Source organism: Peromyscus californicus, unplaced genomic scaffold (genome assembly GCF_007827085.1).
Source record: "Peromyscus californicus insignis strain IS unplaced genomic scaffold, ASM782708v3 Scaffold_4__1_contigs__length_199733344, whole genome shotgun sequence".
NCBI lineage: Eukaryota > Metazoa > Chordata > Mammalia > Rodentia > Cricetidae > Peromyscus > Peromyscus californicus.
In genome coordinates, this window is record NW_026294562.1 from 122,513,519 (window position 1) to 122,540,939 (window position 27,421).

The 27,421-nt window shown below is 51.4% G+C and overlaps 2 protein-coding genes across 2 annotated transcripts in view; one reads left to right on the forward strand and one right to left on the reverse strand.

Moving 5' to 3' along the window:
* Positions 1 to 179: 179 nt before the first annotated feature.
* Positions 180 to 17,903, forward strand: Polg (DNA polymerase gamma, catalytic subunit). The gene is made up of 23 exons (XM_052763084.1): positions 180 to 344; positions 1,085 to 1,870; positions 4,351 to 4,546; positions 5,516 to 5,680; positions 5,782 to 5,928; positions 6,095 to 6,174; positions 6,880 to 7,062; positions 7,157 to 7,305; positions 7,443 to 7,569; positions 8,309 to 8,545; positions 9,822 to 9,942; positions 10,142 to 10,219; positions 10,521 to 10,628; positions 11,053 to 11,213; positions 11,961 to 12,014; positions 12,109 to 12,226; positions 12,674 to 12,809; positions 12,889 to 13,135; positions 15,140 to 15,262; positions 15,390 to 15,558; positions 15,673 to 15,881; positions 16,881 to 17,041; positions 17,442 to 17,903. Exons 2-23 carry the CDS (start codon positions 1,251 to 1,253, stop codon positions 17,516 to 17,518), a joined length of 3,666 nt encoding a protein of 1,221 aa, XP_052619044.1. The 5' UTR covers positions 180 to 344; positions 1,085 to 1,250; the 3' UTR covers positions 17,519 to 17,903.
* Fanci (FA complementation group I) overlaps positions 17,735 to 27,421 on the reverse strand; it is a 55,108-nt gene continuing 45,421 nt past the window's right edge. The window contains exons 27-37 of the mRNA XM_052763083.1: positions 24,766 to 24,817; positions 24,490 to 24,617; positions 24,335 to 24,403; positions 24,022 to 24,163; positions 23,735 to 23,922; positions 23,054 to 23,107; positions 22,915 to 22,974; positions 19,366 to 19,428; positions 18,569 to 18,664; positions 18,321 to 18,428; positions 17,735 to 17,846 (exon numbers count right to left, since the gene is read on the reverse strand). Of these exons, the coding sequence (XP_052619043.1) occupies positions 17,775 to 17,846; positions 18,321 to 18,428; positions 18,569 to 18,664; positions 19,366 to 19,428; positions 22,915 to 22,974; positions 23,054 to 23,107; positions 23,735 to 23,922; positions 24,022 to 24,163; positions 24,335 to 24,403; positions 24,490 to 24,617; positions 24,766 to 24,817 (1,032 nt within the window). The 3' untranslated portion in view covers positions 17,735 to 17,774. The remainder of the gene's footprint in view (positions 17,847 to 18,320; positions 18,429 to 18,568; positions 18,665 to 19,365; positions 19,429 to 22,914; positions 22,975 to 23,053; positions 23,108 to 23,734; positions 23,923 to 24,021; positions 24,164 to 24,334; positions 24,404 to 24,489; positions 24,618 to 24,765; positions 24,818 to 27,421) is intronic.

A 27,421-nucleotide genomic window follows, 5' to 3' on the forward strand; every position in this document is an offset into this window, starting at 1 on the left:
CTTTACTTTGCTTAAAGCATCAAGGAGCCTGCAGGCTGGCTCCGGACCGATCCATCTTCCCCAGGCGGAGGGGGGGGAGGTCTTGGAGCGCCCACCCGGAAGTCCCTCTCCCACCCCCGCGGGCGGGCGGCTCCATTGGCGGCGCTCCTATTGGGCCCTCGGGGAGTCTCCCGCCCGCTCGCCTCGGGGTAGCCGCGGGACCCGGCTCGCGCACACGGGAAGTTGCGGCTGCGAGCGAGGCCGCACGCCACCCGGAGGCTGCGTGGGCCGCTCGGAGGAGCGGGCGCCGCGGCGTCACTAGGGCTGTGGGCTGCGGCAGGACGGGCAGCGCGGAGCGGATCGAGGTTTCCAGCGGGCTCGGCAGGGGGAGGCCGGGCGCGGCGGCTCCCGCTCCAGTTAGGGGGGACGCGGCGGCCCCGGAGGAGGGCGGCGGTCGGTCCCAGGGCGCGCCGCGCTGGCGCTGGCGCTGGCGGCGGCTGCAACGACTACCCGGTGTCTGTCCCGGCGCGCGGGGGTGGCCGCCGAGCAGGGCGCCCTGGGCCGGCCCGGGGGTGGGTGGGGACCCCGGGGCTGTGGCCGCCCTCGTGGCGGGTTCGAAGCCCGGCGCTAGGCCCTCGGGCCGCCGGCGGTTTGCTCCTGGCAGCTTGCTGCCTGCCGAGCGCCGGCTGGGGTTAGGGCCGCGCGAGGAGCGCGCCCTCTGCCACTCAGACTGCATCGCCCCGCGCCTCGGAGAGACCTTCACCCTGTTTTCCAGAGGAGGAGGTTGGGGCCTAAGGAGCTTGCCCAAGGTCACGCAGTTGGAGAGCCAGAACTCTGGTCTGCGTCTCCCTTAAGTCCAGCATCTTCCAGCGGCTTCTCCAAGTTCACGGAGGAGCCTGTGTGGGTGGCTCTGTCCGCACGAGGGCCAGTGCCAGTGCCTAAGGTGGCTGGAGGCATCCCAGAAAACGTACCTAACACCCCTCTGGCCCTTTTTGGCTAAGATGCCTGGCACTCAGGCCCGCAGCAAATGTTCAACCAGTGATAAGCTGTTTGTCACAAGACAACGCCAACTTGGAAATAACACTTTCTCATCTATCTCCTTTAGGATTTGTGTGAGGAAGGCAGGCATGGTGAGACCTATTTCACAGACAGGAACACAGAGAAGGGACGGGTCTCTCTCTGAGTCGTTCGGCCAGTAAAAAAAGCAGTCAAGCTGGAGCCCAAGGCCAGGTGTCCCGACTCACAGCGGGGGGCTCCCTGCACCCACCATCATGAGCCGCCTGCTCTGGAAGAAGGTGGCCAGCAGCAAGATCGGCCCGGGGCCGGTTCCAGCAACGGGACGGAGGGTGTCCAGCTCCGTCCTCGCCGCCTCCGCCCCCGTCCCCGGCGACGGGCAGCGGCCGTCGCAAGTGCCCTCTTCGGAGGAGGACGGGCAGCTGCGGTTCAACCCTCTGCACATCCAGATGCTGTCGAGAGGGCTGCACCGGCAAATCTTCGGGTGCGGAGGGGAGCCGCCCGACGAGGCCGCGGTGCGGCGCAGCATCCAGCACCTGCAGAAGCACGGGCTCTGGGGGCAGCCGGCCACGCCCATGCCAGACGTGCAGCTGAGCCTGCCCCGGCTCTTGGGGGGCAACCTGGACCAGCACTTCCGCCTCCTGGCCCAGAAGCAGAGCCTGCCTTACTTGGAGGCGGCCGCCTCGTTATTGGAGGCCCAATTGCCGCCCCAGCCCGCGAGGTGGGCCTGGGCGGAGGGCTGGACCCGGTACGGCCCCGAGGGGCAGGCCGAACCCGTGGCCATCCCCGAGGAGCGGGCCCTGGTGTTCGACGTGGAGGTCTGCCTGTCAGAGGGAACGTGCCCCACTTTGGCGCTGGCCATATCCCCCTCGGCCTGGTAAGTGGGGGTTAGGAACAGGGAGCTACCGTTCGTAGGGGGCCCAGCTAAATGGTTTGGTTGGGTGAACAGTTTTCTGAAGTCCTGCTGTGTGCTCATTTAAGGACTGCTGGTGTGGTGAACTCAACCCGCTTAATCCTGCTTTTGTGGGGCTCACTCTGGTGGAAAGACAGGCTCTAGGCAGCGCCCAAGCGAATGGCAGGGGCCATGCAGAGAATCAGTGTTGTGTTTGAGACAGACTGAGAGACCGTGCAAGATGACCACGTGTTGGCGCCTCAACCCCTAGCCCCTAGGAGCATCCGTTAGAAGTCAGTCTGGAAAGTGTTTGGTTTTGGGAATGCCGATGGTTATTTTGGACAGGAAGATGTTTTTGGTGGGATTGTTCTAGGCAGTTTAAAATGCTCAGCGCCCCCAGTGTCTTCCTTAACCGCCAGACCTGTTCAGCCTTTCCAAATGACCCTGGAGGTGGCCTAAGTCCTGACCGCCCCCAGCTGAGAAATGTTACTTCCTTACAAGTTAGACATTTTGGTCCCCAAACAGGTATATCCAGCCTCTCTCTTTCCTTTTGAAATAACTTTTCTAAGTGCTACCCAAGTTTCTTTCTCAAGCAATGATGGCAGTACTGTCTCTCCCCTTTTCTTATTCTTCATTCCAGGATTAAAATACTATTTACAGCCTTAATGCTTTCAGGCATGGCCAGCAAAAAAGTTGGCAGTTTCTTTATTCCTATTGGAAGCTACATCTTTGTACAGAAAGCTGCGAAATGTTATATATGCAGTTGAAACTGGTGAAAGCATGGCTAAATAGATAAGGTAGGCACTACTGGCTAAAAAGAGCGACTCTAGATGACTCTGCATTGATTTAGCTGAAGTTCCGATAAGAACCACAGTGCTTGTGCGTTGATGGCCAGAGTCAAGGGGGATACCGGCCACCTGTTGAAAGATAAAGTAGGCTTTGGTGGCTCCACGGAAACCAGTGACAATGAGGCTTTTGGACCCTTGGTCATGTTGGGCAAGTCAGGCCCCCCTTCTCTTCCCCCGCCTTCCGCACTTCACCCCTCTCTCGTTTCCTGCCCATTCTGTCTCCATTCTCATTCCATTTATAGCCAGTGGTCCTGGGGGGGCGTTGCTTAGTCTGCCTGATGGCAGAAGCCAGTGCCGAGGCCTGAGTTTGTGCAAAGACCTTTCTCCTAGTAGTCTTGACCAGCGTGGTTGTGGGTGTGCCTCGGTAGCGGTCCACGTTTACCCTGGCATGCTCTGTCACACGGTCGTATAACCCGACCAGCTCAGCTCGCAACTTGTAGGAGTTGGATGGAAGCTGGGAACGCCGGGTCTCCCATAAGTCTTCCTGAAGGCTTTGGTCAGTCATCTGCCTGAAGGGATATCACCCAGGCTCTTGGCCTTGGAGAGTTCCAAGGAAAACTCTGGTATTGATAAGCATGGGTTCCAGCTCATCCTAATTTTGGCCCCCCCCCCTTTTTTTTTTTTTTTTGGTAAATCACAAGTTTATAAAAAGATGGCTTTCGAACAGCTGCAGGCCTGTGTCTAGACACCAGTATGGCTTTTGGTAACTGAAGTCCTTACCATCTTCATAGCTTTGAGTATGTAGCATTCTTGAGCCCTCGCTTGACCAGCTGGGGTAAGAGAGGAAGGATTCCAGCTTGAGTGCCATATGCAGTCCCACCGTGGAGTGTGCATTAGAGTTGGCCAGCTTTAAAGCAGCTAGTTTTGCGGTTGGAACTTGAGGCAGGTCATGCATGTCTTCCCTAAAGGTTGCAGTGTGGTATTGTCTACTGGATGGCCTCAGGCCTTTGGAACGGTGTGGGGCTTGTTCTGTGTCAGTGGCCATCCCCCCACTTTGCCCTGGGACCTTGAGCAGACTAACCTTTTCCTGAGTGAGTGTCAGGACCCTGCGACCAGTGCCCATTCTGCCTCCGCCACACCCACTCTGCACATGGACATACATTCTCTCATCATGGCGTGCTCTGTGGCATCTCACTGAGGGTGGTTGCTCCTGGAAGGTGCATGATTTATTTTTTCCTTCAGAATCTTCAGACGATTCACCCTGTATGTGTACGCAGCATTTATCATTTTTTTTTTTTTTTTTTGCCATTTTCAGTGAAGAAATTCTCCACTTTGGGTTGTATTACCAACTCTCTCCTTTATTAGCACACGCACACTAGCTGTTTTCTGCTTAAAGACAAAGGGTTGGTCATATCCATAGAGGCCTCAGAGCTGGCTGCAGACTCGGCACCTGGCCTGCCCGCCTTCCTGCACATGGCACCCACTGCCACAGCATTTAGCTCCTTATTAATCGGTGGGAGTTGGATAGTGAGGAAGCTTTATCATCATTTCCTTCCCCCGTGATCCCCTGACTTGTATGAGTGCGTAGCACCCCCTGGGGACGTGGCATGCGGTGGGTGGTGTGGCACCGAGGTCCGTTCCTTTACGGTAAACCTGCCCCCTTCTCGTCCCCTTCAGGTATTCCTGGTGCAGCCGGCGGCTGGTGGAAGAGCGGTACTCCTGGACCAGCCGGCTATCGCCGGCTGACCTGATCCCCCTGGATGTCTCTGCTGGTGCCGGCAGCTCCACCCAGCGGGACTGGCAGGAACAGTTGGTGGTGGGGCACAATGTTTCCTTTGACCGAGCCCACATCAGGGAGCAGTACCTGATTCAGGTAAGTTGTGGGAACGGCGGCTCCTCTGGAAAAGCAGTCGTTGCTCTTAACCCCTGGGCCATCTCCAGCCCCAGCACTGCTCTCCTGACCACTGTTCCCAGGGACTTTGGTTGACCCGCTGTTGGATCTCCAGAACAGACTTGAAACAACTTAGTATGGTGTTTAAACTGTTGAGGCAGATGACCCCTCTCTTCCCTGAAGGTTGTTGCAAGGAGCGCCATCACAGCTGTGTTGGCATGGGCCTGGGAGTTCCAGAATAAGATGGCTCTTATCTTTTTTGTGGCATTTTAGAGCTTTTGAGGGCTCTGACTTAGAGCCTGGACCACATCCTGCCTCGTCCATTGATGGGCAGTGTTAATCTCCTCAACACCTCTAAGCCTCAGTCTCTCTTTCTGTGAAGAGAGCTGACAGAAGCTCCCTCAGTGTACTTTTAGGAGCGTTTGAATAGCACATGTGTCAAGGCAATCAGAACTGCTGGTGTGTAGTAGTGGTGGTTCTTAGATTGTAAAAAACGCTTTTTCTTTGAATCTTCATAACAGGCTGAGGTGAAGGGCAGGCCAAGGAAGTACCCCTGGCAGCACTCTTAGCCTGGCATTTAGGGCACTCGGCATGGACAGCCTTATTAACTTGTCAGGGCCCACAGCTTGTGAGGGCTAGCACTAGGACTAGAGCTGGGGGGCTGGCCCATAGCTCTGAAGGTCTTGTTTACCTCATCTGCCCAGAGTTGCCCAGAGATGTTGTTAGAAGCCGGGAAGTACTTGTGCATTGGGACTGGGCCAGTTCTGCACATTCAGGAATTGGGCAGGTCGCTCCCAGGTGCTGGGACAAGCATGGAACTTCTGTTTTGTGTTGGAGGCTGTGTGTTGGGGTAGAGGGTATGTGAGGAGCTAACGTGGGGCTGGAGTCAACACCACGAGCAGTGGCCGGCTAGCCCCTCTGCTGCAGCCTCTCCTCTCCTGCCCTTCCCAGGGCTCCCGCATGCGCTTTCTGGACACTATGAGCATGCACATGGCCATCTCAGGGCTGAGCAGCTTCCAGCGCAGTCTGTGGATGGCAGCCAAGCAGGGCAAGCGGAAGACTGGGCACCCCACACATCGAGGTCAGAAGTCCCAGCGGAAAGCCAGTGGTCTAGAGGTGAGAGTGCGCTTGGGACTGCCCCAAAGGGATGCTTAGGATCCGGTCACCGGACTACTTGTTGGGCTTAAGACCAAGCTGACCTCCCTTCGGTTTCTCAGGTTTCATCTTGGGACTGGATGAGCATCAGCAGTGCTAATAATCTTGCAGACGTGCACAGCCTTTATGTGGGGGGGCCTCCCTTAGACAAGGAGCCTCGGGAACTGTTCGTCAAGGGCAGCATGAGAGATATCCGGGAGAACTTCCAGGTATGGTGTTGGCACAGAGCTTCAGATAGATGGGCTGTGACTGACCTGCAGCTGGATTTGGGGAGGTACAGCTGTTGGATCTGCCCCTGAGACCCAGCAGTGGTAGTCGGTGGTTGTCCCTGTCCAGCCCACCCCACCCCACCAAGTTCCTGTCACCTTGTGCTAGGATCTGATGCAGTACTGTGCCCGTGATGTGTGGGCCACCTATGAGGTTTTCCAGCAGCAGCTGCCACTCTTCTTGGAGAGGTGAGGGGAGCCAAGTGAAACCCCGGGGATGGGTAGGTCCTGGGACCCGATCCCCTTGTAATCAGGTGGGACTGATTCTTTCTCAGGCTGGTCACTTAGTTTCTGTAGGCTGAAAGAATGGAACCCCTCTGTTGAGTGGAGGCCATGTGGGCCCTGGAGTCCCAGGGGCTCGTCTCATGTGTGGCCCCAATTTTCTGTCTTTGTTTTTTTAGTGAGTCTGATGATACGGTCAGTGATGATTGTCATGCACCCAAGGCTCAAAGTGTGGGTGCCGCATCCTCAATGACCTTAGACAAGTAACTTGGTTTCTGTGAGCCTCGGTGTTTTCATCAAGACGTACACACAGATCTACTTCCCTCCTGGTTGTGAGGGCCATAGGCAGTCATTGGCATGTGTGGGATTGTTAGCACGATGCCTGACACTGACCTGTCACTCAGTGGCCCTCATTCTCTCCGCCCCCATCATTTTCATGTCACCCCCGAAGAGGGGATGTTAGTTCCATGTTTCAGGTAAAGGAACTGAGGCCCAGAGAAGTCAGGTGACCAGTGCAGGGCTGGGCAGCAGTAAAGCTGGGTTCAGGCCTGTCCTATTTTAGAGCTGTGCCACAAAGCTAGTTGGGTTGAGCTTGTCAAATTGTCTTAGGAATTGGGCCCAAGCCTTGTCTCCTGTGGTCATTTATGGCAGCCCTTGGTGTCTGTCCCTAAGGTGCCCCCACCCAGTGACTCTGGCTGGCATGCTCGAGATGGGTGTCTCCTACCTGCCTGTCAACCAGAACTGGGAGCGCTACCTGGAAGAGGCACAGAGCACATATGAGGAGCTCCAGCGGGAGATGAAGAAGTCGCTGATGGATCTGGCTAATGATGCTTGCCAGTTGCTCTCAGGAGAGAGGTAGTCAGGTCCTGGGTCAAGGCAGGGGACAGGCAGGTAGGAAGCCTGGATTTTAGCTCAGCCTTAACCCTTGCCTGGTGGACTGGCTCTGCAGGTACAAAGAAGACCCTTGGCTCTGGAACCTGGAGTGGGATTTGCAGGAATTTAAGCAGAAAAAGGCAAGGAAGGTGAAGAAGCCAGCCTCAGCCAACAAGTTGCCCATCGAGGGAGCTGGGCCCTTTGGGGAACCCACGGAGCAGGAAGGTGGGAAGCTTAGGTGGGAGATGGGACAGGGTGATCTCTGGGACAGTCCTAGGACCCAGGGGGCCCTAGGAAGGGGTTGCCGTAGTCTTTCGGACCTGTGAGTCCCATCTGGTCCTAACCTCCTGACCCTGGCACAGATCCCGGACCACCCAGCGAGGAGGAGGAGCTTCAGCAAGATGTAGTAGTCCGCACCCGTTTACAGCAGCTGAAGAGCACCATAGACCTCCTGCCTAAGCGACCCCAGCACCTTCCTGGACACCCTGGGTAAGACTTGATTGTATCTGGCATACAGAGACTGTCTTGCGTGCGCCTCGGCACTCTTGGTCCTGGACCTTGGTTGGCGTGCGTTCGTTGCACTTTGCATTTCTGCTCCGTTGTGTCTACCCTGACACATTCAGCACAGTGCATTGAGCCCCTGCTCCGTATGCTGCCTGTGGCAGCTGCGGGGGCACAAATGGCACTCATCTCCCTTCGAGGGGCAGCAGGGGTACAGACCAGCCAGTGCAGCTGACCTCTAGTAAGACTTGAGAGCATATAGTTTAGAGGCAGTTCTGTTGTCCCTGTGGAAATAAGGCAGTTTCCTTGAGGCAGAGATGAGAAACAGGGCAGCCGTAGTGAACAGTGGTGTAGCCTCACGGTACTCATGTGACCCTGGATGCAAATGCCTTGGGTGCTGCTAGCCTCACCCTGGTCTCAGACAGAGTTGTGTGTCTCCACAACAGCCGGGTTCTCGTGGGTAGGAAGGAAGATCTGTTGCTTCCTCTTAGAGGCTGCATGGGCGCTGGAAAGAAGCTTTGACATGTGGGGTTCACCTTCTGAGATAACTTGAATAAGTCTAGGAGACACCAGATAGGTTCAAAACCCCCAAAGGAGAGGACTGATAATTCTTGATCTGAGTTGTCAGGAAGCCTGGAGGCCTTGGAAGGTGGGTTGGGTACATCATGGAAGAGAGACCCTTCCTTACTCCTTAGTGTGACACTTTTGTTCCCCGTCGGGGCAATAGGTGGTACCGGAAGCTCTGTCCTCGGCTAGATGACCCTGCATGGACTCCAGGCCCCAGCCTCCTCAGCCTGCAAATGCGGATCACTCCTAAGCTCATGGCACTGACCTGGGATGGTTTTCCCCTACACTACTCAGACGCTCATGGTTGGGGCTACCTGGTGCCCGGGCGGCGGGATAATGTGGCTGAGCTGCCAGTGAGCCCCACCGCTGAGTCAGCTGGGCTAGCCTGCCCCTACAGGTAAGATTCGCGGTCTGACTCCAGGGAGGAGTAAGCAAGGTCAGCTCGAGCTGTTAGTTCTTTTCCCTCTGACCCTCTGGACCTCAGAGCCTTGCTGTCAAGGCCCAGCAGCCTAGCTGCTTTCACAGTAACCGACAGGGAAGTTTGGGGTGTGGCCTGGGAAGGGTAGGCTTGCTGCTTTTCTGAGTAGAATCTGAGTGCTGCTGATGTGCTGGACACGGTGTTACCAGCCAGTGTGGATCTCACTTGGCATCTAAGCAGCTCCATGAGAAACAATTCTTCCTTTTATTTATGTTTGTTTTTGAGACATGGTTTCACTCTGAAGCCTAAGCCAGCCTGGAATTCACTATGTAGCTAGGCTGGTCTCAGTCTCAAGGCAGTAATCTTGCCTCAGCTTTTCTTTTTTTTCTTTTTAAATCATCATTACTATTTTTATTTTTACTTATATAACTGTTTGTCTGCAGGGATGTGTACCACAGGTATGCCTGGTACATGACAGAGGTCAGAAAAGGGTGTTACCCACCATGCGGGTGCTAGGAAATGAACCTGTGTCCTCTGGAAGAGCAGCAGGTTAAGAGTGCTCTTAACCACTGAGCCAGCTCTCCAGCCCCTTGCCTCAGCTTTTCAACTACTGGAATTGTAGGTGTGAGTTACCACACCTGGCTTTATTTATTTTTAATTTTAGGGTTTTTTAAAAAAAATTTATGGTGCTAGAGATTGAACTTTTGACCTCATGCACAGGAGGCAAGTGTCTTACCAGGCCTGGTATCCACATTTATAATTGACAAGGACCTAGAGAGGCTGCTTGACCTGCTGGAGGCCACAAACCCTGAACTTTGGACAGGCAGGTGTTACAGAGAGGTCAAGGTATTTGAAGTGGCCCAGAGTCCTGGTTCCACAGGACAGCTGGAGTCAGCTTGTCAGGCTTTCAGATGGAAGGGACTGAGGTGGCCTTGCTCTGCGGAGCCCACACATGCTGAGCGGTGAACAGGAGCAGCCAGCCTTCAGTCTTGATTTCCCTGCTGCTTTGCTTCCAGAACTCTCGAGCATAGAGGAGCTTGGGTTTGAGTCAGACCATTTATCACACCCTAGCCCGTCACCAGTGTGCTAAGTCACTTGGGCTGGCCATTCTCTTGTTTAAAATCCAGGGAAACTGCTGTCGCCTTCCTCAGAGCTGATGTGAGATCTGAACAAAGGGACCCATAGAACAAACACCCCAGCAAGCTGTATGGCCTGAGCAGGTATCCAGTAATCCGCAGTTACTTTCTCTGTCCAGGGCCATCGAATCCTTGTACAAGCAGCACTGTCTGGAACAGGGGAAGCAGCAGCTGAAGACCCAGGAGACGGCGCTGGCTGAGGAGTTCTTAGTCACCGACAATAGTGCCATGTGGCAGACGGTGAGGGTGTGCTCGGAGCCTGAGCCTGTTGGGCGAGGGGTCTGTTTTCCCAGGAAAATGGGGCACCATTTCCCAGGAAAATGAGCCTCTGGTTGCTCATCTTAGACTAGACTGGTCTGAGTTCTCTTGAGGGAAGGGCTGGTAGATTCAGGTCTACAGCTGCCAGCCTCTCTCACCCCCGGTTCCTGGGCCCATTCAGGCAGAAGAGCTGGGCTGCTTAGATGTGGAGGCTGAGGCCAAGATGGAGAATTCATTGCTGGGTCAACCCTTAACTCCGGTGAGCAAGACACCTGCTTGGGGTCTCTGGGTGGGTAGTGGGTGGCTGGGACTTCCTCTTGCTCATGAAGTTCTTTCCCACCAGAGTTCACTCGGTCTTGGGGGTTTGGAGATGCTGCCCTTATCCCCTCTGGTCCTGTAGGTGTAGGGAGACCGAGGAGGAAACCTATGACCTCATGCCTTCCTGTCACTTTGCAGTTTGCTTGCTCAGTTTCAGGCCCTTTTCCTATCCCCCTACCTCCTGGCCCTTGCTGAATGCAGGTGCTGGAGCAGGGCCTGATCTGGGTGTGTGGCCCCCACAGCCTGCTGCTTGTGACCCCAAAACCAGCCAGCCCACTTACCACCATGGCAACGGACCTTATAATGATGTGGATATCCCTGGTTGCTGGTTTTTCAAGCTGCCTCACAAGGTATGTGCTCTGGTTTGTGCCTGCCTCGTGTTCTCTGTGGTTAAGGCCCACAGTAGGAGGTAGTGGTTGCTCAGACCAGGAGGCTGCTTTTCGTGAGACTGACGGTAGTAGTGGGCTGATTCTGGTTTGGGACAAGTTCCATCTCTAGTGCTTTTGTTTTTTGAAAATTGAGTGGCGAGAGGCCTCCTGGTGGGATGAATTGACATGGACATCATTTATCTGTCATATGGTAGCTTCTATTGGCTATTGATACTACCTTTGATTATCGTTAGCATGTGTGGGTATGCACTTACATATGTGCAAGGTACCAATGTGGCATTGCCCCACGAGAGAATGGCCTGGGAGAAGGCCTGGCGTCTGTGTCGGCTCCCTGCCTGGTGGTCTGCCACCTGTCTCCAGCCCCTGCTGTCTCTGTCCTCTGCAGGATGGTAACAACTACAATGTGGGCAGTCCCTTTGCCAAAGACTTCCTGCCCAAGATGGAGGATGGCACCCTGCAGGCTGGCCCAGGAGGTGCCAGTGGACCCCGTGCCCTGGAAATAAATAAAATGATCTCTTTCTGGAGGAATGCTCATAAACGTATCAGGTGGGCCAAAGTAGGGTAGCTGGAGGCCTGTCTGTGGGGCTGGTCAGGTGTCTGCAGCCCCAAGCCTCCTTTCTGCTCATTTTACTCTGGTGTCCTGACCTTGCCTGGGCTGCTCCAGAGGGGCAGCCTAGCTGTAGTTTAGAGGCTTAACTGTTTTTCCGGGTGATGTGGATCTTGGGCATGTTTCTCCTGCTCCAACTTCAGTTTCTTTGTTTAGGTAGAGTGGCATGGTAGGACTTTGATGGCTCGTCCCAGCTCCCACAAAATCCCCTAACTTAACTGCTGGAGCCATGGGGCTGTCAATAAAGGTCTTGGAGGGCTGGTTATCTGTAACCTGTATTAGGGATTGAGAGCGGAATCCTTCTGCAGTGGCAAATGAATTCATCCCAAAGGTCGTTTCCAGATGGTTGTGGTCACAGCCCTTTGTGAGGGTATTGGTAGTCTGCCCTGATTGCAGAGAGGCAGTGGTACCAGGGAGAGAGTCAGAAGCTGCCTTGGCAGCCTGACCACTTCCTAGATTCTTCTGTGAGGCCCAGAGCCTCCTGTAGGTCCAGGCTTTGGCTGAGCCAGAGCCCACCTGAGGAAGTTTACTTACTCAGAAGAGTAAATAAAGAGAGAAGAGAGTTGATGCCAGGCCTCCAGGGGACACGGTCTCTGGAGGTGGTCAGGGACACATGCTGGTGACAGCATGCTGAGGTGGGTCCTGCTTATGTGGCTCTGCTGAGCTTCAGCCTTCTTGTCCTACAGCTCCCAGATGGTGGTATGGCTCCCCAGGTCAGCCCTGCCGCGTGCCGTGACCAGGTACGGCCTGCTGAGTGTTTGTGGGGAGAGAACTGAGTGGTGTGGGTCTTAGGGCCAGGGCACACTGCTGACACTCCCTGCATCTCCATCCCAGGCACCCTAACTTCGATGAAGAAGGCCGCTATGGTGCCATCCTGCCCCAGGTGGTGACTGCTGGTACCATCACTCGCCGAGCTGTGGAGCCCACGTGGCTTACTGCCAGCAATGCCCGGGTACGTGTCCTCTCTGTTCCTGGCTTCTGTTCTGTTTCCTCTCTTAGGTCTCAGAGCCTTTGGAGGTCTAGAAAGGGACATGGGGAGGAAACCAAGTCTTGGTTGCACAGGGCTCTGGTTTAAATGTGACTTCATGTCATTCATTCCCTGGCAAATGTGTTTTAGGTGCCTGCTGCTGGCCAGACAGTGCCAGGCATAGTGGCCACAGCTATCATGGAATTTAGATGAGCCAAGTTGGGGTGCTGGCATACGGTTTCGCAGGGTTTCTTCATTTTCTAGCCTGCTGCTGGCAGGGGCCATCTCTGCACAAAGTCTGGAGTAGTGCTGTGTGGCATTCTCCAGTCTTCCCCCGGGAAAGAGCCAGTACTTTGTCAGCCCTAGGCCTAGGAATCCAGGGTAGCAGTTGCCTTGGGCTTCTAGGTGGGCCTGACCCCACTCTTCCTGCAGCCTGATCGAGTAGGCAGTGAATTGAAAGCCATGGTTCAGGCTCCACCTGGCTATGTCCTCGTGGGTGCTGATGTGGACTCACAGGAACTGTGGATTGCAGCTGTACTTGGAGATGCTCACTTTGCTGGGATGCATGGTAAGCAGGACCTGTGGCTTGGGCAGGGGTGAGGTGGCAGCGCCAAACATTGCTGAGCTGCTCCTTCTCTGTTCTCCAGGCTGCACGGCCTTTGGCTGGATGACTCTGCAGGGCAGGAAGAGCAGGGGCACCGATCTACACAGTAAGACAGCCACCACTGTGGGCATCAGCCGAGAGCATGCCAAAGTCTTCAACTACGGCCGGATCTACGGGGCGGGGCAGTCCTTTGCCGAGCGCCTGCTGATGCAGTTCAACCACAGGCTCACAAGACAGGAGGCAGCTGAGAAGGCCCAGCAGATGTACGCTGTCACAAAGGGCCTCCGCCGGTGAGGGCCCCTCTCCCACCCCGCTAGCATCCGGGATCGGAGGCCTGCTTTACAGCTCTCCCTCCCCATCTCTTGCCCATCGCCTGAGTGCTCTCCCTCTAAACCTAGCTGCAGGATGCTTTATCGTGGAAGTTGTAACGTTGTCTTTCTTTATAGCGCTAGTTTTTCCTCACGGGGCAAAGCTGTACTTAGAGCATACTGTCATCAAGTGGTCATCCATGACTATAATTAGGTCACATCCGCAGTAGCTTAGGGGTCTGTCTTAGGGTTTCTGTTGCTGCGATGAAACACCATGACCAAAAAGCGAGTTGGGGAGGAAAGGGTTTATTTGGCTTACACTTCCACATTGCTATTCATCACTGAAGGAAGTCAGGACAGGAACTCAAAACAGGGCAGGATCCTGGAGGCAGGAGCTGATACAGAGACCATGGAGGCGTGCTACTTATTAGCTTCTTTCCCATGGCTTGCCCAGCCTGCTTTCTTACAGAACCCTGGACTATTAGCCCAGGGATGGCACCACCCAAAATGGCCTGGGCCCTCCATCAATCACTACTTGAGAAAAGGCCTTCCAGTTGGATCTCATGGAGGCATTTCCTCAACTGAGACTCCTTTCCCTCTGATGGCTCTAGCTTCTGTCAAGTTGGCACACAAACCAGCCAGGACAGGGTCCTATGCTCATCGCTGTAGGAGCTGAGGGAATAGAAGTATGCAGAACCAGAGTGTAGGCTAGTCCTGACAGGAGAAAGCCTTCCAGTTTACTCAGACCTGTTTTCTCCAGCAGTGCTACATGCTGTGTGCTTAGGCCCTTGGGCCTTTTGGTAGGCTCAAGTGCAGAGGAGGAGAGTAGCAGGACAGTGACAGTTTTTTTAGGTACGCTGTAGTGTCCCCATGGAGGTAGCTTAACTGGAAACTGTCTTAGTTAGGTTTTTTAGATAGCTTACTAACTGTGGAAACTGTCGTAGTTAGGTTTCTATTTCAATGATTAACACAATGACCAAAAGCAGTCTGGGGAGGAATGGGTTTATTTCATCTTACAACTCAACTCTCAGGTTCCACTCCATCACTGAGGGAAACTGAGGCAGGAACTGAAGCGCAGAGGCCATGGAGGAATACTGTTTACTGACTTGCTAAGCCTGCTTTCTTGTGTACTCTGGGATTACCGGCCTGGGTTGGGACCTCCCACAGTGGCCTGTATCCTCCCACAATTCATTAATCCAAAAACAAAAAAAAAAGGCACCACAGACTGCAAGTAGGCCAGTGCAACGAAGGCTTTTTCTCAGTTGAGGTTCCCTCTTCCCGGATGACTAGTTGTTTATCAACTTGCTGCAAGCTAGTCAGCACACTCACTTTGAGAAAGACTGACGTAGGGTGTAGTGGTGACTGTTGGGATCAGGATCTGATGTTGAGAGCAGGTGGACCATGTCCTGGAAGGAGGACAGTGATGAAGGGAGGCCGGCCCTCAGTCGTAGAAGGGAGACATCATAACAATTTGAACTGCAGCCCTAAACTGTGGGGAAGCCCTGATGCTCCTTCCCAAAGCTGGCGTGGTTCTGGAACCCTTAGGAGCCGGGGGCAGTAGGAGCTGAGAAGCTGGGCTTGGCTGGCTTGTTTTTGGCTTCTCCGGGTTCCTTCTCCCCTTTAGGGGTTACTGTACTTTCACTCCTCACTGTCTCCTGAACTAACAGAAGGCTGTTGTTGGTCACTGGGCAGTTCATGTCAAGCACACACTGACAGTATGACCAGGATTGGCTTGTGTTGGAGTTTGCCCTTTACTGGGCTAACACATACAGCCCAGGCCTCTGGGAACACAAAAGCCCGAGTTTCTATGTTATGCCCCTTCCTAACTGCCGACCCCAGCAAGCCATTCAGCCTCTTTGGGCCTGTTTTCCCTGCTGAAGTTAGCCCTAGGGGAGAAGCATGACCAGGGGCAGTTTGGGAAATTGAGTGTGGGTGTGCCACAGAGGCGGCCATTTAATGAGAATGACACGGAACTACTGCCCCCAGGTATCAGCTCTCAGATGAGGGTGAATGGCTGGTGAGACAGTTGGACCTCCCTGTGGACAGGACAGAGGATGGCCGCGTTTCCCTCCAGGATCTTCGGAAGATCCGAAGAGAAGCTTCAAGGAAGTGAGAACCTTCTGTGTTCAAGATGCAGGGACTGGTGTGGGCTGGTCCCCAAAGGCTGACACACTTCAAATTTTAGCACTGAGACGCTAACAGACCAAGCCTGACCTCATGGTGTCTGTCCCCCTAGGTCACGCTGGAAGAAGTGGGAGGTGGCTGCTGAGCGGTCATGGACAGGGGGCACAGAGTCGGAAATGTTTAACAAGCTGGAGAGCATTGCCTTGTCTGACACACCACGGACCCCAGTGCTAGGCTGCTGCATCAGCAGAGCCCTGGAACCCTCGGTTGTCCAGGGAGAGGTGAGGGATCTCGCCATCCTTAGAGCACGGAGGGGGCCGGGGGAGGCAGGGTCCCTGGACTAGAGCAAACTGGTATGCGCATCTTCCTCACTGACGTCCGCCTGTCTGCCTTAGTTTATGACCAGTCGTGTGAACTGGGTGGTACAGAGCTCTGCTGTGGACTACTTACACCTCATGCTTGTGGCCATGAAGTGGCTGTTTGAGGAATTTGCCATCGACGGACGCTTCTGCATCAGCATCCACGATGAGGTTCGCTACCTGGTGCGGGAGGAGGACCGCTACCGCGCTGCCCTGGCGTTACAGATCACCAACCTCCTGACCAGGTGGGTGGGGCCCTGGGGCCCACTGAGCAGGTCTGGTTGTCACCTTCCCTTCCTTATTTTAAAGTCTGTGGAACTCCTAAAAAGGACCTCAACTTTTCAAAAGGATTCGTTGGGTCTGAAAGTGGCATGTGTCAGTAACTAAACCATTCAGGTGGTGGCAAGGTCAAGGGAGTTGTTATTGCTTTCCTAGTAATATGCCTGGAATCAGTGACAGAAGACATTTCAACTCAGAGAAGTGAGATGTTCATCTTTTTCTCCCCTAAACATTTAAAGTGCCTAAGGTGTTACTCTGCTAACAGGAAACCTCTTTAATGAGGAGACTCAAATACAACTTAGAAAAACATGTTTTATGTATTATTGAGTTGTATTTTGTTTTTTTAAGACAGGGTCTTTATGTAGTCCTTGCTGTCCTGGAACTCTAATATAGACCAGGCTGGCCTTGAACTCAGAGATCTGCCTGCCTCTGCCTCCCAAGTGGTGGGATTAAAGGTGTGTGCCACCATGCCTGTTGAATTTTATTTTCTTATACTAAAAATCCTAGTTCATGTGGATGAGTTAAATACTATTTCATATTGATCTACCACCCAGAACCAATCTGGAAACTGTGATCTATCTTGAAAAATGGGTAAATAACGAATTTACAGTTCAGCATTGTTACCCATGCTCTCTTCTGGGCTTGGTTAGTGGTTATGTTTTAAAGTCAGCATTTATTTTTCATATTTGGTTCCAGTAATTGAAATCAATTTTTAGTATCAATGAAGTATTCCAAACTGGACAAGTATGTTGAGTCCCTAATTGTATTTCAGTATCTCAATCTCAGAGGTACTAAGCTGAACATGGAGGTACTAAGCCTGCCTCCACTCTCACGGTTCTGCTAAGTGTGGGTGACTGAAACAGGAGAAACCCTGCTCTGTGGGAGCTCTGGTCACGCCTCCTGGAGCGAGGAGGAGCCTGTGCTCCCAGCAGGGCATGGCTGTGAGCAGACCGGGTCTCTTTCAGGTGCATGTTTGCCTACAAGCTGGGTCTGAAGGACCTGCCTCAGTCAGTGGCCTTCTTCAGTGCAGTAGACATTGACCAGTGCCTCAGGAAGGAAGTGACCATGGACTGTAGAACTCCTTCTAACCCAACTGGGATGGAAAGGAGATACGGGATTCCCCAGGGTGAGCACAATCTTTGTTCCTCATATACATAGAATGGGAGGTGGCTTAGAACTTTGGGGCCCTGGGGAAGAAATCCACTTTTAACGTGTGCCATATTCTAAAGTGGATGTGATATTCAAATCACAAAGGGAGCTGTTGCAGGAAGTGGTTCGTAGTCAATGAAGAAATGCTAGAATTCCAAATACTCCATCTGTAATGACCCATTTTCAAAACTACACCAGGAAAATTTAAAGATTTATTATGTAAGTCAAAGTGCATTCTGAGATGGAAAAATATGCTGAAAATGCCAGAGTGAGTCAGAAAACTTAGGACAAACTGCCATTCGTGGCAGTTCTTCTCATTTCAGAGCTCAGTCACAGTTCTTCTGGAGGCATCCTAACCAGTTCCCACTGTCTTGCAGGTGAAGCGCTGGACATTTACCAGATCATTGAACTCACCAAAGGCTCCTTGGAGAAACGAAGCCAGCCTGGACCCTAGCTCCATCTGCAGGCTCTGTATTTGCTCCTGTGGAGCTTCGTCCGTGTGGTGCAGGCTCCTAAACTCAGGCTTTCAGATGTGCTTTGGAAAAAGGGCATGCCTAGGCAGCCATTTTTCTGTAGCAGGACCTGCCCCGAAGACTCCTTCTAACTGAAGGCACAGTTCGGTGGGTTCAGACCAGGACGCCAACGTCAGTGCAGGCTGTATGACAAGGGGTACTGTGGGCACAAGTGAAGCAGATACCCCAAAGGTCACATTAACTCAGGCATATCTTCCTTTTCTTCTTGGCTGGTTCTCTGTCCTGCTCCGTGTGTGCTGGTGCAGTGCCCTGGAGGGGAGAGTGGAGTGCTAAGGTGATGGGAATAAAGACAGACACCAAACAAAACTCCTGTCCTAGTCATGCTTTGCCTCCCCGCCTCCCGCGTGGCTATTTAGAACCCTCCATCCTGAACGTGAGAGGCCAGGACTCCAGCATCACAGTATTCCATATGACCTTCCCACGGAGACAGGAGTTTGATGATCTAAAGAATTCCGGATCGAATTTTCTGATATCAGGTTATTTCACATAAACTTCTAATTTTGAATGGGTCTAGGCTACTGATGTTACTTCTTCTGGCTTCCAAAAGGCAAGGAAACCGGGTTCAGATAATGAAATGGAGAATCTCACCTAAGATTCAGGATGGGTCTACCTTGAGGGAGAGTGTAAAAACCAGCCAGAATGCGGTAGAAACAGGACCCTAGGGGAGGGCAGTTTGCCACTTTCCTAGACACATGTACCAAATATACAGAAGTAGGCACCGACCTCTCCGTTTTCATCTTCCCCATCCTCTCGAAGAACCATGTCTAGGATGTTGCCTTTGATCTTGAAGTCCCGAGAAGTACTGAGTTTCATGTGCTGCATCAGGTTTACCTGGGACAGACAGGATTATGAACTCGGGCACTTACTCGGGGACAGCTTAACACACTTGAGTCCATGGGGTCAGAAATGGCGTGCTGCCTGCCTTGGCTTGCCAGGCCCTTTAACAGGAAAGGGGAGTGGTACTGTTTTACCTTGGACTTCTTGGATAGCTGGATTAGAAACTTTTCATACTGTTCAATGGCAAAGACGAGGTTAGGGATTGGCTTGGTTTCACGAAGAACTTTGGCCTACGGGCAAAAGGACGTTAAGACTTCTATTTCAAGTTCAAAGCTTTTGAAGTTTTCCTGTAGTGTCTTAAAGAAGAACCCACTGTGGCACTTGCTCTTGTTTCTTTCTGAGTGGTGAATGCACTTGCATTGCTGGGATTATTCCCTCAAATGAGGAGCCGGTCACTCAGGCTGGCTTCCTCCTGAATCCTGGGATTACAGGCTTGTACGGCCGATCCTGATGACGCCATCCCACTTTTAAATACCTCGGAGACAGCTTTCTAGCTGCACATTGAGACCTTCTGCCCAGTGTTCTCCTGTATGATATATACTATGACTTACTTAGCTGGTCCTTTTGACATTAGGTATTTGCAGTATTTCCCTTTAGTGAACAGTGGTGAGGATGAACCTGTACCTGGGCCTTTCTATATCTTAAAAGGAATTGTTACAGCCGTATTCCCTAAAATATAGTAGCTTTGCTGCATTCACCAATTCTTAGATTTTTTTTATTTTTTGGTTTTGGTTTTTCAAAACAGGGTTTCTCTCTGTAGCCCTCCCTGGCTGTCCTCGAACTCAAGAGATCTGGCAGCAGCAGCACCACCACCTGGCTAATTCTTAGATCCTTCACAGAACACCTTTTACATTCTTGCTTTTCCTACAAACAATTTTAATGTCCAAGAACTGAGGCCCCCTGGCTCTGACCAGCCAGGTAAGCGGCTTACCATGATGGTGCCCACTGCGGCCTTCTCCTTGTCGGTGCACTTTGGGGTGTTACTCCTCTTATTCTAGAGAAACAAACACTGTCTCAGTCCTCAAGATTCCTCTGTAGACTGCAAGCTATCGGGGAAGCAGAAAAACGGATGCAGCATAGCCCCTTGGATGCCTGCCTCTGGGGTATGCTCTTGGAGGTACCATATAGAATTTGAGGGCAGGAAAACCACTATTGTATTAAGCTAGTTAGACACAGATAAACAGTTAAATGAACACTGTCAGGGTGGTAGCAAGAACAGGCATTTTCCTGCTGGGTGGCTGACTAAAAGGCTGTGCAGATAGTCTTCTTAGATGTAATCTTATGCACAATATAGTTACCATGCTTGAGAAGTGTGTAAAGGGTCACAAGGATACTTCCTGAGTTGAAGATTAGTGTGTAAGGCTCCTGGACAGAAAGGAGGAATCTGGTAGTGATGCACACCTTTAATCCCAGTACTCAAGAGGGAGAGGCAGATGGGTCTTGAATTGAGGCCAGTCTTCCAGGAGTCAGATCTACATAGTAAAACCCTGCCCGGAACAACAGTCAACAACAAAATACTAACAGGACGTGAAAATCAAGCCTAAGTGGGGGGGAGATGGAAAAACCACCCAGTGTCAGTGAACCAGGAAGCCTTCATCTCAAAAGGAGGCCTTGCCTCCCAGCAAAGGAGCAGGAGCAGAAGAGTGCCCTAAAGGCACAGGAAACTAGAGAGAAATGGTGGGCAGGTGGGTAGATCCTCACTCTGACCTGACAGATTCTGAGGCACTGGTATGAGGAAGTTAAAATCCTGGAGAACAGGTTGAGTAGAGAAGGAAAGCAGTCAAAGACTTCTGAGCACATGGAAGTGAGCCGCCATCTTCTCAGGCGTGTAGCCAAAGTGGCACTCTGCTGAGACTAAAGTAAACCCTGTGCACTGTCCATAACTACTGACTGAAACAAGACCCAGACTTAGAGCCAGGGAAAAGAAAACAAATCAGAGGCAGAAACATCCTTAGGTACGCGCAGTTCTGAGCAGAATGCTAAGGGGTTAGAAACGCTGCTTTAACTGCTCACCATCAAGGTCTAAGGCAGTGAGTGTACACGAAATGTACCTTTGTATAATTTTAGGAAAGTATCAGAAGGTCCCCAGGTCAACCAATAGCAAATAATTCTCGAGCAGGGGGCTGACAAACCATGCCCAAACCATGGGACAGATCTAGTCCACTACCTGTTTGGAGTAACATTTAAAAAGGGAACATAGCCATATACATTTATTTATGTACTCTAGCTGTTTTTATAACAGAAGAGCTGCGTGGGCACGATGGGGCTCACGGAGCCTGTGACATTCACTGGCTGGTCCTGTACTATGGAAAATCTGCTGGCCCCCATTGTAGAATAATCACACTAGCTGGGGTCAAGTCTCACTCTGGCTTTTACAAGCTGTTCTCAACCATTCAATCAACCCCCAATATAAAGTATATTGAAGACAAAAGCTGATGTATAAAAAGAATGGTAACGGGTAAGGGCTTTGTGGCAGCTATCCTAATAAGAAAATAAGACTTGGGTTACAGTAAAGGAGGGTGATAAAGAGTCTGACAACAGTGTTTGAAGCTACAGCTATTCTGCCCAGTAATGGTACTTACTTACAAATGTTTTTGATGGGTTTGAAAAGCACTTCTGAACATACAGTTGGGACTCTCAGAACCTTTAAAATGCTGGTAAACCAACATGACATACGCTCTCTTAAGACAGGGGACATATAAATAGTTTGACTAGGATCTCCTTTTAGAGGCTGTCTCAGTCTCTAAGGATGCTTCATGAAATCTGTGTGGCTATATAAACATTAAGAATGAGGGCTGGCCAGGCGGTGGTGGCGCACGCCTTTAATCCCAGCACTCGGGAGGCAGAGGCAGGCGGATCTCTGTGAGTTCGAGGCCAGCCTGGTCTACAGCGCGAGATCCAGGAAAGGCGCAAAGCTACACAGAGAAACCCTGTCTCGAAAAACCAAAAAAAAAAAAAAAAAAAGAATGAGGGCTGGAGAGATGGCTCAGAGGTTAAGAGCACTGGCTGTTCTTCTAGAGGTCCTGAGTTCAATTCCCAGCAACCACATGGTGGCTCACAACCATCAATAACGAGATCTGGTGCCCTCTTCTGGCCTGCAGGCATACACACAGACAGAACATTGTATACATAATAAATAAATAAATTAAAAAAAAAAATTAAGAATGATATACAAGGCATGGTGGCACATGCCTTTAATCCCAGCACTTGGGAGGCAGAGGCAGGTGGCTCGCTGAGTTCAAGGCCAGCCTGGTCTACAGAGTGAGCACCAGGACAGCCAGGGCTACACAGAGAAACCCTGTCTCAAAAAATAAACAACAAAAAAGCTGGGCATGGTAGCTTTAACCCCAACACTGGGGAGGCAGAGGCAGGAGGAGCTCTTATGAGTTCAAAACCTCATCTAGCCAGGCTAGCCAGGGCTGCAAAGTTGAGACCCTGCCTCAAAAGAGGGAGACAACGAAGCTGGGTATGACAGTATGCTTATAATCCCAGAACTTGAGCTGAGCAGGTGGATCTCAAGTCCAAGGCTAGCCTGCACTACACTCGAGGACTGTCTCAAAAGCAAAACTAAAAAGATGGGGGGAATTCAAAACCTCATTTTAGGAATGGATGGATATATCCTACAGAGACAGAACAGATTTGAAAGAATGGCATCCACATGAAAATGTACCAAGTTTGAAGTTTGAGAGGGCATGCCTGCAAGCATTTCAGAGAGAAAAAGATCAGGAGTAAATTTCTTGCCCAGAGTAGGGAAGCTAGGTGTGACAGTGCACCCCTGTGATTCCTGGGCAGATAGAAGCAGGAAGATGAGGAGTTCAAAGCCAGCCTGGGCTGTACCATACATGGAGGCAAACAGAAAATAAATACACATAAAATAAAAAGATCTCCAATCCCTGAATCTATACATTAGAAAAGGAGTCTGGACACAGGATCCAACAAGTCACTCTCCTCCACCTCTCTCAAGTGTCGGCTGCTGTTACTGAAGAGTCCTGATGCCTGGACTTGTAGTCACCCAGAATGGACCCAGGCTGCCTTTGGTCCATTTCACACAAGCAGAGCAAACGCTTCCTATCTCTGGAGGTGGTCTCCTTGGTATATCAAGGTCTGGAAAGCCCTCTCTGGTCTTGCTTTGTTCCCATGGGCATCTCTGACTGACGTGCCGGAGAAGCTGCCTACACTCCGCCCAGGTGGCCAAGCAGCTCCTGGGACAAAGCAATGTAGCTCTTTTTCTTTTCTTAAAGATTTATTTTTATTATTTTAAATATTCTCATATTCCCTCTCCCAAAGAAGTCAGAATCAGATGTCCGGGATCTCCTGGAGCTTGAATTCCAGGCAGTTGTGAACCACCTGATGTGGGTGCTGGAAACCTGACCTGGGTCTTTCCAAGAGTGCTCCAAACTCTAGTCACTGGCTCATGGCTCCAGCCCTCCATTACGCCCTTTCTTGGAGATTATTTTGGTACACCCTCCAAATGACTTACTTGTACGTATGAAATGAAGGAGTAACACACGGGAGTCAGATGAGAGCCGGTCAGCTTCACCTGTGGCAAGGAGAAAGACGTGAATGTAACCGTAGCAGTTAAATGTCCCCCACCCTTAGGAAAGCCAATCTCAACTCACCAACTTTTCCACAGTGTTTGGGATTCCTCTGGAGCTCTGACACACCTGGAGATACTAACCAAGAATTCCTAGGTTAGCCATCAGCCATGGAGTGTGTCTCCCTGCCCCGACTACAGAGGAAAGGGAACGTTCACAGCAAAGCCAGACACAAAGCTTCCCAAACAGGCAGCAATGGGTTCGCTTCTGACTTGAGCAGCTCAGTGTTTTAAGACTCCTTCAGGCAGAGTCCCTCCATCGGGGAGACAAATCTCTCCTCTTACATTGCTAGTAAAGAAGACAGGCTCCCGGTGTCTCCACCACAGTAGCTTAGCAACCACAGCAGGCGACTGGAGACGCACGTTCCAGGGATGAGCACACACTGCCTATGCTGTCTATGCCTAAGGACTTAGTCTAGATCACTTACAGAATATAAACTACCTAGTTCCCATCACCTTCTGAATTCACCGAGGACCAGAAAGGTACATGTTCATTCTCCGTTGGAGGTGAAATCCACTATGCCCAGCAAAGCTGACTTCGCTTACGCCCAGGATTTTTCCCCTGACCTGTGGAGAACCCTGCTAACCATGGATCACATGAGAACGAAACTGTGACGACAGTGTGGGAGAGCTGCGTTCGGAGGCACTCCGCACCTGGCCAGTGGGGACAAGACGGGGTGGACCTGATTATCTTCCAAATACTCACGTATTTGACAAACGCTGTTAGGGTGCTGTATATTTTGGACAGGTCCTTTAATAAAGTGTCCACGCAGCTGCCTGAGGGCAGGGCTGTCTGTACTAGTTCATGGAAGAATGTAACCAGTGTTCCCAGCTGCATGATGATGGCTTTCTCAATGAGAAGATTCGGTGGACGTGCTTGAGAGGAGGCATCTTCTGGAGAGAGACAAGAGTGACGCCGTTCAGTCTTATTTTCTAGTCCACAGCGAAGGAGAATTAAACCACCCCAGGAAAATGGGTTCACGGCATTTATACTTTGGTGGACTTGGCCGGCATTACGATCCCCATCTGCAGTCATTTCGTCTGATACAGTTTCTTGGTTCACCGAACCCTTAATCTTGGTGATCAACCAGTCCACTTCTTCCAGGACTTTCTCAGCCTGACTCAGAACAAGCAACTGTGAAAAGACAAGACTATGTGGCATGGTTCACATCGCTGGGGAAGTACCAAGCATCGCTTACACAGGGACCTTACAGGCCCGAGGACAGGAGGCATTGCAAGGACCCCAGTTGGAGCGCGGTGGAAGGGGCGGCCAGGGCTGGTTCCCATGGATCCCATCAACACTTACACAGACAGTGGGGGCAGCTGTTCTCACATTCACCATAGCAAAGTGGTTGGTTTTCTCTATCTCTACATCCTGGAAAGGAAGAGAGGCCAGCCCTGAGACCAGTAGGCCTTGACCACTCCCCATACGGGATGCCACACTCTATCTTCAGTGGCTACCTGGTCTATGTCTCCCAGCTGCCCATGGATATCCTGGGACAAGTCACGAAGCAGGGTGACAGGACTCTTATACAAGACGTGCAGGCTGAAGAACAGGTTCATCAGACTCTTGCAAAACGAGGCATCCTCTAGGAGCAGTAAGGAAGGAAAGTCTGCTACACTGTTACAGCTTTTGCAGACTAGACAGGCTGGTGAGGTGTAGAGGGAATCGCTCTCTAACAGGTTTTGGTGATGGTGATTCTGGATAAAGCCCGGGAAGGGAAGCAGGAAACTCACCCTGGCTGTATTCCTTGCAAATCTTAGCCGTCCAGGATAACATCTGCATAAACTAAACAAAAGACCTTCAGTGGTTAAAGAAAAAGGTGCTGGGTTTGGCGGCACTTGGGAAGAAGAAGCAGGCAGATTTCTGTGAGTTGGAGGCTAGCCCAATCTACATATTGGGTTCCAGGCCAGCCAGGGCTACAAAGTCAGACCTTGTCTTTTTTTCTATAAAAATAAATAAACAAATAAGAAAGAAAAACAAAACAAAATGAAACTTTTTTTTTTTTTGTCAGAAGATCCTTAGACCTTTCCAGGTCTAGCAAATCACCTACCAAACTGTGCCTGGATGTAATCGGTTACATAAGAACAGCATAAAAATGAGTGTGAAGTGATGAGAAGGAGCCACACATCTCACAGCACATGGCTGGACACTCAATGTCTGTGTCATTAAGGGCTAAGTGTCCTGAGATCTGGATCTGAGTTCTCATCTCTGAGCTTCCTCTGCTGCTACCTGGAAGTCCGGAGCTAAACATCCTATGTCCTGATACTTCAGATACTTTACAGGTCATCTGACTAACAGAGAGGTGTGGGAGAAGACCTTGGCTATAAAAACAGAAGGCGGGGGGGGAGAAGAAATATATACATACAAACACACACAGACTTTTCTTAGGCAGAGGAGACGAGGTTTTGGGGTAACAGGAATCTGAAACAGGCCTGCGGGCACAAAGGGGCTGAACTGACATACAGCAGCAGTTAAGTACAGACGACTGAAGATTTTGTTTTGTTGAGGGGAAAAGGTCAGTTATGAGGTCGGTAACTAAAAGGTCAATCGGTCAATAACTAAAGGTCTCTATGAACTGACAGGAAAAGACTTCCAGAACCCACGCCAATGAAGTAACTAGGATGCAGAAGCACTCTCCTGCGGTGAGATGCCGGGGTCTAGGGTAAGAATCGATATTTGTATTTGCTTCCACAGGAAACTCTTGAAAGACTCAGACAAGATTAAGTGTTTGCTCATTTAAGAAGACGACGTGGAGGGGATGAGAAGAGGAGACGAGAGACGGTAAACACTGTTACAGTTCCTCATTTTCCAACGACAGAATTTTATTACCCACTCAAAACTCAACCAAAATTATCAGTAACGAAAGTTTGATAGGAACTAGGGATGTAGGTCAGTTGTGAAGAGCGCTTCTGCTGCATGCCTGTAATACTGGCACCTGGGAGGGTGGGGGCAGAAAGCCGAGAAGCTTAAGGTTCTGCGTGAAGGGCACCAGCCCGCTGGAGCATGTGGCTCTGGCAGGCCTTGCCCTTTCCCACCCCCTCACCTTGCTAAAGCTGTTAGATTCCATTCCTGAAGCTAGCCACCAAGGTCTGTTCCCTTATTTGGCCACCTCCTGAGGCTGACTACTGAAGTCCAGATATCAGTATTAAAGTCCAGCAATCAGAAACCCTTCATTATCACCTAATTAACACGCCCAATTAAAATTAAACACCTCATCCTGACCTGAGGTTTCCCCCTTACCTTTCTAGACCGCCATTTTCCTATGTGCCATGCCTGTCTCCTCTATCCAGAGGCAGACCTTTGTCCCTTCTGGACAAATACCCCTGGGCCCTTTCCCTGGTCCCCTTCCCCTCTCCCTCAGCCCCTCTCTCTCTTACCACCACATCCTGGCCCATATCTAACACAGACCTCCCCTTTTTCTCCTCTTAAAAATGACACCTGCAGCCGGGCGGTGGTGGCGCACGCCTTTAATCCCAGCACTCGGGAGGCAGAGCCAGGCGGATCTCTGTGAGTTCGAGGCCAGCCTGGACTACCAAGTGAGTTCCAGGACAGGCGCAAAGCTACACAGAGAAACCCTGTCTCGAAAAACCAAAAAAAAAAAAAAAAAAATGACACCTGCAAGGTCATTTGCTGCTGTTTTTCTGAGTCAGAAAGCAGCCACTTTAACTTTTCTTTCCTGTGTAACAAAGGATCTCTGTGAAAACAGGTGTTTGGGTGTGGCTTGCGCCTAATCTGGGGTCAGGGAGGGAGCCCCTGCTGTGCTGGGGGAGGGTCTCCTTCAACATACTCTATTTTGGTTTCTTTTGCTGTGGAAAACATTCTGGCTGAAAACACCTTGAGTACGAAAGGGTTTTGTCTGGGTTTGGTTTAGTTTAACAGCCCACAGTCCATCACTGAGGAACTCAAAAGCAGAACTCTGGAGGCAGGAATTGAGGCAAAGACCATGGAGGGGTGCTGCTCACTGGCTGTCTCCCCATGGCTTTGCTCAGCCTGCTGTCTTATAGGACCCAGGACCACCTGCCCAGGGGTGGAACCACCCACAGCGCACTGAGACTCACACACATCAATCTTTAACCAAGACCTGCCTAGAAGCGACCTGATGGAGGCAATCCCTCACTCCACATAACTCTAGTTTGTGTCAAGTTAACAAAAAGCTAACCAGCGCAGTTATCCTTAGGAACATAGTGAGTTCACAGCCAGACTGGGCTACGTGGCACCCTGTCTCAAAAACAAACAAAAAACATAAAAAAAATTAGATATAATCTGAAGTTAAATGGGAAGGGTTCTTTCCAAAACTCATTTACTTTTTCCTCAAACTCCCCCAACCACACAGTTCTGTTTCTTTACCAGTTAAGTAGCAGCATGAAGGAATGAAGCTGCTTCAGTATG

Bases quoted from the DNA above. Each gene is read 5' to 3' on its own strand.
- Polg (XM_052763084.1), top strand. From the start codon at position 1,251: ATGAGCCGCCTGCTCTGGAAGAAGGTGGCCAGCAGCAAGATCGGCCCG. The intron at 6,175-6,879 runs GTGAGGGGAGCC...TCTGTCCCTAAG, and splicing joins CTGCCACTCTTCTTGGAGAG to GTGCCCCCACCCAGTGACTC. The intron at 7,570-8,308 runs GTAAGACTTGAT...TCGGGGCAATAG, and splicing joins CACCTTCCTGGACACCCTGG to GTGGTACCGGAAGCTCTGTC.